Consider the following 10,509-nt stretch of genomic DNA (forward strand, 5'->3'; position numbering starts at 1 on the left):
AACCACGCATGCCCACGATCACAAACAATGCTGGTGACCGACTCCAGGGTAAATTCACTGCCCAAATTGCCAATAGGCCCTTTATGGTACTCGCAAACCGAGGAATAGTGAATGAGAAATAATATTACACACGCTTGTGTGATAGTTACATAACTATTCCAGTAGTTATTAATATAACAACAAAATTAAGCAATGACATGGTACTACTACTAGTCAAGCAAGGAACATAAGGCTCTGAAAGCTATTATGTAAATATATACATGAAAATTGATCAACTTGTTTTTATGTATAATGACAAGATTACCCCAAAGACTACTAATAATAATACATACAAAATACAGAAAAGCCATACACTTGAAATAACAACTCCCTACTACATCAGTGTTTGCCTTGTTCACAGTCTTCCTTTATCGTCATCTCCACCTCCGACACCGAGCTAAAATGCGTCTCACCGGTGCTTATCGTGGACGCCGTTGAGTCCAGCCCTGACCCCGCTTGAATCTCCTTGAACATCGCCATCACCTGAATCATCGTCGGCCTCTTCCACGGCCGGTCATCTAAACACGCACACGCCACTTTCAGGTGCTGTAAAAGCTCCACCTTTAACGTAGGGTCTTCTGTTAGTAGTTCCCGGTCGAACACGTCGGTTATGCAGGTTCTTGCGTGCAGTTTCACCCACCCGACAAGGTTGTTGTCGCCAAAATCTGGTGAATCTGTGGGTTGCTTTCCGGTTAAAAGCTCGAGCAGCACAACACCGTAACTGTAGACATCACCTTTTGTGGAGCATCTAAAACTTTGATAATACTCCGGCGGGACGTATCCCGGAGTTCCTGCTAATGTGCTCACACTTAAATGAGTGTCCATTGCACTCATATGTCTTGCCATACCGAAATCCGACACCCGAGCTTCAAGATTTTCGTCTAGTAACACGTTGCTCGATTTCATATCCCGGTGAATGATATGTGGAATGCAGTTGTGGTGTAGAAAAGCCAGCCCACGGGCCGACCCAATCGCTATCTTCCTTCGTTTAGCCCAGTTTAGTTTAATCCCGGTTTTCTTTCGGTCATGTAAAACGTCTTCTAAGCTTCCGTACTTCATGTATTCATAAACGAGTAACCGTTCGTCTCCGACCTTACAATACCCGAGCAACGGGACAAGGTTTCTATGCTTTATCTTCCCGATCGTTTCCATTTCTGCTGTGAACTCCCGGTCACCCTGCCCGCTAACGTGAATCAGTTTCTTGATTGCGACCACAGTGTTATCTTTCAACTGAGCCCGGTACACATCACCAAACCCACCCGACCCGATTAAGCTATTGTTGTCGAACCCGTTTGTCGCTTCAAGCAGATCTGCGAAAGTGAGTTTCCTTAATGGTTTTTCAAACGCGGCTAAGCTTATGCTTAACGCCTCACGTGTGGTGGTGAGTTTCCAAGCGGTGCTAGCGTTAGCACGGTCACCACCGGAGTACGAATTGGCGCCACCATCGGCATACGCTTCGAGGGCAGCAGCTGCCTTCTTCCGCCTCCGTTTCCTCATCTCCACCAAGATTATAACCACTCCGAATATGCAAAATAACGAGAATAACAACCCCATTGCTACACTTCCAGCTAGTGATGCTTCTCGTTTATTTGATTTGTGGTGACTGTTTAACTTATCTTTCAAATCCGACCCACATTTAGGAAGCGGATAACCGCAAAGTCCGGAATTATTCGAGAATCTGTCAGCAGGGAAAGTGTCAAACGGGGCGGATACCGGGATGGCACCCGACAAGTTATTGAAAGAGAGATCTGCATCACCCAGGCCAAGACTGGTCAACGAATTTGGGATCGACCCGTTGAGCCGGTTATGTGACAAATCAAGAATGGCTACGTTTTTTAACCCGCTAAGCTCATCTGGAATCGGACCCGTGAGATCGTTGTGACCCAAATTCAATATGTTGAGATAGTACATTTTTCCGAGTTCTTTCGGGATTCCACCTTCCAATTTATTGTATGAAAGATCGAAGAAGATCATCGACCCGTTGTGATTGAAGTTCGGCTGAGTGATACCCAAATACACCCTGGTGAAATTGCACGGATGTCTTGATGAAATCCGGTCTAAATCCACTTGCCGGATGCCCCCAAATTCCAGTAAATTTCCTGCACCATGACACTGCTTACTCCCATCATTCTTGATGTAAAGATACGGTTTTCCGGTGAGATACGCAGCAGCAATGAATCCAGATTGCTTGAAAAGCTCAGGTGGAATAGTTCCACTTAACTGATTGGTGTTCAAATCCAACCACACCAAGCTCTTACAATCCCCAAGCTCCGGCGGAATCTTACCGGAAAATGAGTTGTTCCCGAGTTTAAGAATAGCAAGATTTGACAAACCACCTAGTGCGGCCGGAATTTCGCCACCCAATTTGTTGTTGGAGAGGGAAATCCAGTTCAAATTGGTGCAATTGCTTAAACTAGCAGGGATTGAACCGGTTAAATAATTGAAATCTAGAATCAAATTCTCAAGTTTTGAAAGGTATATAAGCTCTTCAGGGATTTCACCGGTTAATAAGTTCATCCATATAATCAAATCCTGAAGATTCGATAAGTACCTGAAACTTTTCGGGATTACTCCTTCGAGAGTATTAAAACTCAGATCAAGTGAAACCAGCTGCGAGCAATTGCTTAAACTATCAGGAATCGAACCCGAAAGCCGATTATTCTGAAGGTACAACACCTTCAGCTTACTAGTACCACCACCCTGACAGATTCCGGCAGGTATTTCACCGGAAATCTCATTCGAACTCACGTCGAACCGTTCGAGATTCGCCATCTTCGATATCGTCTCCGGTAGCCTCCCTTTAAAATTATTAAACCCCATAACCAATGTCTTCAAGCCAGTCAAGTCCGTAAACAAATCCACCGGCAACTCGCCGGTGAAATTATTCCGGGAGATATCAAACACTTCAAGCAACGAACAGGCTTTGAACCCCTCGGGAACCGTACCGGAGATATTGTTACCGGAAACATTAAACTCCACGAGCTCACCACAACCGTCGGATAACATCCACGGAACAAACTCCGGCCCGGAGATAAGATTATACGACAGATCAACAACTTGTAAAGACAACCCAATCGGCTTCAACCCGCCGTTAAACTCCATCGAACTCCTCGAGAAGTTAATAACCTTCAAATCTGGGCAAACAGACAACTCGGAGATATCCGTAACCGAACCGGAGATCCGGTTCCCGCCCAGATCTAGAACACGAAGAACCTTACTGCAAGATATTAAAGATGTAACAGTACCAGTAATATTACAGCTTCTGGCAGTAAAGGATTCTAAGGTAGCAATCGTTAACAAAGTCTCGGAAATAAAATCAAACTCGACGCTTAGGTCTATATTACTCAGATCTATAGCGGAAACCTTAGCGTTAGTGCAGGAGACGCGAGTGTAGTTACACGGACTGTGTCCGGGTAACCAGTCTGGTAACAAACTGGGAGTTTTGAGTGAGGATTTGAAGGTGAGAAGTTGCTGGTCGCCATTGACAAATGGGAGCAAAGCAAAAAAGACAAGAAAATGGTTAAAGTGAAGAGAAGATATCATGATGATGGAGGCGGGTGTGAGATGGAAGATGATGTATGTTACGTTGTTCACTGGTTTGCTTTTTTCAGGAGATTATGAACAAGTGATTAGCTGCTTTCATCATTCCAGTTGGGGAAAAAGAAAATGAAGATGAATGTAGAGAGAGTAGAAGTAGTGTGTATTGTATTTGTGGGGGTGTGGAGACAGCTGTTTGGTCACATGGCATGTGACCCATCTTCACTGTTAGAGATAGATGCAAAGGAGAGAGAGATCAAATAAATAAAAGAGAGAGAGATATAATAAGTTTAGTTTTTTTTATAAAAAGAAATGTTATGTGAAAAGGAGGAGTGTGTTTGTCTCGTCTCTTCTTTTCTTTCCCTGTGCGTACGTGTGATTAAGGATGGATCCATCACTGTCTTTTTTATTAGATTCCATCCTCTTTTCATTTAATTGTTTTTATTAACTTTTCACGACTTCAATTAATTCACACGTATACTATCCATTTTTAATTTAAGTACCTGTTTACGGTACGGTGGTTTATATCGGATGGATGGATGGATGGATGGATGGATGGATGGATGCATCTTTTTAGAATTAATAATGAGACTCGAGACCCCCTCTAAGATTGCATCACGGGTTCAAGGTTTTTTGTCTTATGAGTTTTCCAAAAAATTACGGTTCCTAACAATAATAATAATAATAGTCATGAAACGTATATTAAATTATCAGTCGATTTTGGTGACAAACAACTATAATTTCTCACTTAGTTTGTCTGAATTTGTTGATTTTATACTGGTTTTTTGATGGTGAATTTGTAAACACAGTTGTCACACTGTTTATTTATGTTTATTGTTAATGGTTAGAACTTTCGTGAAACTAAGCTAGTGTTGATGACCAACTAAGGACATGACAGTGAGAGGATGGCCATATCAAGAAAAGCCTTTTGTGAACGTGGATATTTTTACTGTTAAACGACAGTTGGTTCAAAGCTTGAAATCCACGCAAGATTCAACCATCGAGGTTTCATCGAGAACTTCTTGTGCTTCAACCAATCTCTATTCATGTGAAGACTGTTGGAAAAAGACGTTGAAAGTATTTGCTAACTTTGAACACAAATAACTATACTTATATATAAGTTACGCAAGTAATAATTTATGAGTTTGTGTTATCCATGACAAGAAATTCGTAATGAGCTAAAATGTGTCAAAATGGAGCTAAGATGGATAAGTTTTGATGCTCAAAATAGAGAGTTTGATGTCCTTAGTGAGCATTGATGATTATTACTTATACATTCCTGTAACTGTCAACACCCGTTTAAATATATTACTTTTGGTTTCATTTATGTAACAAATGTAGTATATATATTGTTCTCTCTCAAATTAGAGAGTTTGATATTTTTAGTGAGTAATGACGATTATTACTTGTACATCCTGCAACTGTCATCACCCATTTAAATAATATACTACTTTTGGTTTCGTTTATGTAATAAATGTATTATATAAATTGTTAGCTTCATTGTTAAGAGTTGTATTTTTAGTTTTCTTGCAAATGAAAGAAATTAAATTTATTTATTAGAAAATAAATGTACATATCTCTTACAAATACATGGCTTGAGTGGTGGAATAATTGGAATTGTGGATAACAGTTTATTTATATTTTTACTTATTTGTATTATCATTGTAATTGGGAATTTTGGTTATATGGCATTGCAACACTGTTGGCTTATAGCTAACTTGTGCCTCTAGATAAGTAAATAGTCAAATCAAGAGGACTCGTAATATATAGAAGAAAATATAAAATAATACAGGCATGTTAAAAGATTGGATGTGTATAATATGTTTGTATTCTTTGAACAGGTTACATCACTAAAAAAATCTATTTATTATTTTCAAAATAGACTTAATACATGCAGATATTATTCGCGTTTGGTTGGTGTATAATCTTATTAATGCTGTGTGTTGTCGTTGAATCTATCTCTTAAATTCATTATGTAATATTAGTGTTGGCTGGACGCTGACTAAACACTCACTAAAGCCACTATTGAAGCCACCCTAAGTCTATTGTGGTAGTCCTCGTCTCACGGTTTTACCATTCTGTACTTATTCAACAGTGACTGTTTCTGTAATGTAATTCGTAAACCGTCCAACAAATTGGCGAGTTTCAAACCGCCATCCCGATATCATATTGTTCATACGCTGGCTACTTCCCATCAACATGTTGAACAACTCTCGCACTTTGCCCCAAAATATTTTGTGCTTTTGATAGTCTGCTACAAGTAAAAAAATATTAATAAATGTTAAAAATATATTTTTAAAATTTTATACGAAAAAAAAGGTTAAATAAAATACCGGCATGGCGATCTTGTGATATTTCAACCAAGCATGACACAAAGCCATTTTCTCCTCCACCGTCCAAGGAGTTGTTTTTTTCTTTTTAGAACGACCTCCTAGGTCGCTCAGCTCGAGCCTCCCGCTCGTCTTGCCTCTTAATTTTTTGGGCTCGTTTGTCCTTGCCGACCTCCTTACGAGCCTCTTGCGTCTCCGTAATAACAAAGTCGGGAGACGGTGGTGGTATTTGACTCGTGTTATGCTATATCTTGGTGTCAAACACGTCGTCATCTTGACCGAAAGACAATTTCGGTTGGTAATAACCATCCCGTTGATCCATATTTTATAAAAAAAATAAGGTTTTTTGTAAAAGGGTTGTGAAGAGAAATTAAGATTGTGTGTTATTTTAATGGAAAATGGTTATTAAATAGATAAAAGTTAAAAAGAAAATTTTTTTTTAAAATCAAATGGCTCCCCCAACGGCTCAATTCATACAACCCCATGCCCCCATGGTCGTTTCTCTGTCGTGAGTGGGTACGCGGCTAGCCATTCGTAGCTTCGCTAGCGCCAAGGTGTTACGGTGTTTGCCATCCAGGTGTCTCGCCCCACTCGTTCTCGGCTACCTTTAGCGGCCCGTAGCACCTAAAGACCATGGGAAAAGAGTGTGCTCTACACTTCATCAATTTATTTACTGTGTCAAGTTAGTGTCGCATTACACTTCACTCTGCTCCACTCCACTCCACTCCACTCAACTCTATCAAAAATATACCCCTCAATTGATCAACTTCTTCGTTGTGTCATGTCATTCGCCAATTAATACTTAAAAGTAAAATTAAATACTAAAAAAACCTTACCAACTAATAATAATTATAAACATTCATTAATAATTAAAAAGTATAAACATAACATTAAAAAATTATTAAATTTCGAGTACCCTTCGTTTTCAAGTAGTGGAAAATGTAAATATATTGTGCCAAATTTACCGGTCCAAGCACGTATCAAAGTCGTTTACGAGACTACCCTCTTTCTCAAAACAAATCCTTTTTCATTAAAACTTATACAAGGATGTTCAGAAAAAAAAATCGAAACTACGTTAAGTAATCTGATACACGTGTCCAACCACGTGGCATGATTATACAAGCTACGTGTTCTGACATGGCAGAAGGCTGCTTCGCGCGACGCTAACGACTAAGGGTTTGTCCTTCGCGCGACGCGAAGAAGGCTGAAATCGACTATAAATAGGGCAGCTATGGGTTTGAGCCAAATCATCCCAAAACACTTTCCACTTCACACACTTAGCCTAGAAGTTCGTGCCATAAGTTTCTCGGCGTTTCGACGGCTTGTTTTCACGAGGTTTATGCAAGAAACGAGGTTCCAAAGACCTGCTAACGTCCAACCATCTTATTAAGCGAACTACTACCGACGAGTTGCTGATCTTTTTTATTCTCATTCTCGAGTGATCGTTTAAGGTAGGGATTATGCTTAAGTTACTTCATTATATAGTTATTTAAGACCTTGTTAAGAGTATAGTCGTTAACCATAAATGATTTCCAAATAATGTTTTTACTAAGGTAATGACGTTACTTTCATGAGAAGTAATGTTATCAAAACTATATATTTTGACGGGCATATAATAACTGGAAGGGGGATACAATTAGTAGATGTTTCTTGCCTAAGGTAAGCAATTCGTACAAATCCCAATCAACCGCAGGACCCGTTTACTTACCTGGAGAAACTTGCTAACGTGATAAAACCTATTAGGGCAAAGCATGCTATCCCAAACGTCATATGTAAATACAAGTATATTTTCATAAACGACTATAGCTCTATCGAGGTTAAATCAGATTTAAGGTCTGCTGATTATCAAGAAACACCATCAAGGTATTTATGCAAACCTATTACAAATATAGGTTAACAGCATACTGACATGAAAGATTTCCAAACGACACCGAACTGACAATCACAAGTGAATACATTAAACCTTTTACCGACTGAACAGTTTTTACTCTAGTAGTAAACAGGTTGTTTATTGCAAAGATTCTGATAAATGTTTGCATGAGATTACTTATCTCTAAAATCGTTATAATACAAAACAGATAATAAAAAGCAACTCATACCGAATACACATGTGTCTGGATCCATACATAACTGACCAATTGACATACAAAACCAAGTCAGTCATAACCGGTTCTCCAGCTGGGTCACATAGCTAGGGGAAGGCTGTCTCCAAACAGGGGCTATGTAACTCGAGGAACTCTATAATTGTGTGTGTAGGGTCGTGATACAAATCCCGGGAATGACAGCCATTCCTGCTGGGATTGTGAAACAGAAAACTATGCTTGTATTTCATGATTGTTATAAATTATTTTATATAGTCAGTCAACGTTCACCAGCTCATCGCTGACGTATTTTTCCCAACCATTGCAGGTAATTAAGTGCTGATAGCAATAGACAAGGATTAGGAGTCATGAAGATAGATGGTCGCGACACAAGATGGCTCATTTTGAATATAATCCTTGTAATAATATAAACAGTATTTTGTAACCGAATACTCAGGTATTTAATTCCCGAGTAAATTTTCAATGTAAATTAATATTTTATAAAAAGTCTTCCGCTAAAATAAACACGCAACTCTGATATATTTTCAAAACAGGCAACAACTGGCAGTCACGCCCTTAGGCCCTGGGTTGGGGTGTGACGCATGCGTCGTTGGTTCAGTGATGAGCATAAAACACACATACACACAACACAATTTTTGATAACATATATACACAATGTCATGGTCCAACCATTTATTTCCAGACTTGAACGAGGAGGAGTCGGGTTACGCCGTTAACGATCCCCACATCGTGGTTACCGGACTTAAACCAGGTTTCTTTTTATATTTATTTCGTGTGAAGTCTTTAGTTGCTTTTTTAACTAAGACATGTTACATTACATTTTGTTAGGAGTATGCCGGCTATGATATTCAGCGTGACCAATCTTACGGTCAGCCTAGCTCGTCTGGGCTTACCAAATTTGAAACAGGTTTCGTTATATATATTTATTTAGTATGAAGTCGTTAGTTGCTTTTTTAACTAAGACATGCTATATTACGTTTTGTTAGGAGCATATCGGTTATTTTTATTCAGCCTTAACAGTTTTACGGTCACCCTAGCTCGCCGGGCTTACCAAATTTGAATCAGGTTGCGTTATATATATTTATTTGATATAAAGTCGTTGGTTTTATTTTTAACTAATATGCTACTATTACCGTTATTGCTATATTTTTATTATATTATTATTAGTAGTATTAAAATGTTATTATTATTAAATATTATTAGTATTAGTATTAGTATTATTATTAAAATATTATTATTATTGTATTATTATTATATTAATATTATTATTTAAATCAAGTTATTATTATTATTATATTATTATTATTTTTATGTTATGATTATTATTAAAATATTGTTATATTATTATTATTAAAATATTGTTATTATTATTTTTATTTTTATTACTACTACTACTACTACTACTACTACTACTACTACTACTACTTTTGCTTGATTTTTAACTAATATATGTTAGGAGTATTTCGTGTTGGATTATGGAGGCAAGTTACCTGTTGTTTATGATAGTCAGTCGCCGTATCAGTTACCTGTTGTCAGGTCAAATTATGGAGGTCAGTCTTCTTCTTCGTACCAGATACCAGTAGTAAAAGACCTGTTTTACAGAACCTAGTCTACGTACCACGGGGGGTGCAAGCATGACGAGGATCATCATGATGATGGGGTAAACTTAAATGACGATGATGAGGATGTTGGGGGAAACCTAAATGACGTAGATAATTATGATGATGACTACATACCCGAGGCGACAGTTTAGTATAAAACAGATAATGTAAGACACCGTATGTTTTGTTTAAGTTATTATTATTTTTTTGTACATTATTTAAAAAATAGCTTAAAACTGTTTTAGATTTTTGAGTCCCGCAATGAGTTGGAGGAATGGGCCAAAAAGAGAGGACTGGAGCATGGGTGTGTTATTGTGGTCCAACGGCCAAGGAAAACGATGTGGACCTTGCAGGTATTCGTGGAGGGGAACCGAAACTAAAGGCCACGATCAGGCATACGAACAGTATTAAAAATGTTGTCCGTTTAAACTCCTAGGCAGGTACGACTCGGTAGGTGCATGTTGGAGGCTTGAAGTGGTAAACGAGACACACAACCACGATCCCGTTGCCTATGAGGAGGGGTACGCGGAGCTATACCAGAACTCCTAGGCAGGTACGACTCGGCAGGTGCATGACCAACGAAGAACTAGATCTAGTTGCGACGTTATACCGGAACAGCATGAAGCCCTTTCAAATTCAAATAGCCAGGGCCAAACAGTTTCCCGGTTGCCAACCCAAACTCAAGGAAATATACAACTACTTGAGTAAGCTTAGAAATTAAGAGATAATTGGCGATACCCCCATGAAGGTAGTTGAAAACCTTTCTAGTTTTACTATATAGAGCCTGTATTTATAATATTTATTAAAGTTTTATTTCATCCAATGCAGGTGCTGGAAAAATTTCTTCGTTACAATGGTTTCGTGTACTACACCCGGGAGAATGCTACCAACGACGTGATG

The 10,509-nt window shown here is 38.7% G+C and overlaps 1 protein-coding gene across 1 annotated transcript; it reads right to left on the reverse strand.

Moving 5' to 3' along the window:
• Window positions 1-213: 213 nt before the first annotated feature.
• Window positions 214-4,064, reverse strand: LOC143617258 (protein BRASSINOSTEROID INSENSITIVE 1-like). The gene is made up of 2 exons (XM_077089877.1): window positions 4,058-4,064; window positions 214-3,632 (listed from the first exon to the last, which is right to left on the reverse strand). The coding sequence occupies exons 1-2, from the start codon at window positions 4,062-4,064 to the stop codon at window positions 379-381; spliced, it is 3,261 nt and encodes a 1,086-aa protein (XP_076945992.1). The 3' UTR covers window positions 214-378.
• Window positions 4,065-10,509: the final 6,445 nt, after the last annotated feature.

Source organism: Bidens hawaiensis, unplaced genomic scaffold (genome assembly GCF_021521415.1).
Source record: "Bidens hawaiensis isolate Kalapana, Puna unplaced genomic scaffold, B.hawaiensis_p1.1 tig00053319_1, whole genome shotgun sequence".
Lineage (NCBI taxonomy): Eukaryota > Viridiplantae > Streptophyta > Magnoliopsida > Asterales > Asteraceae > Bidens > Bidens hawaiensis.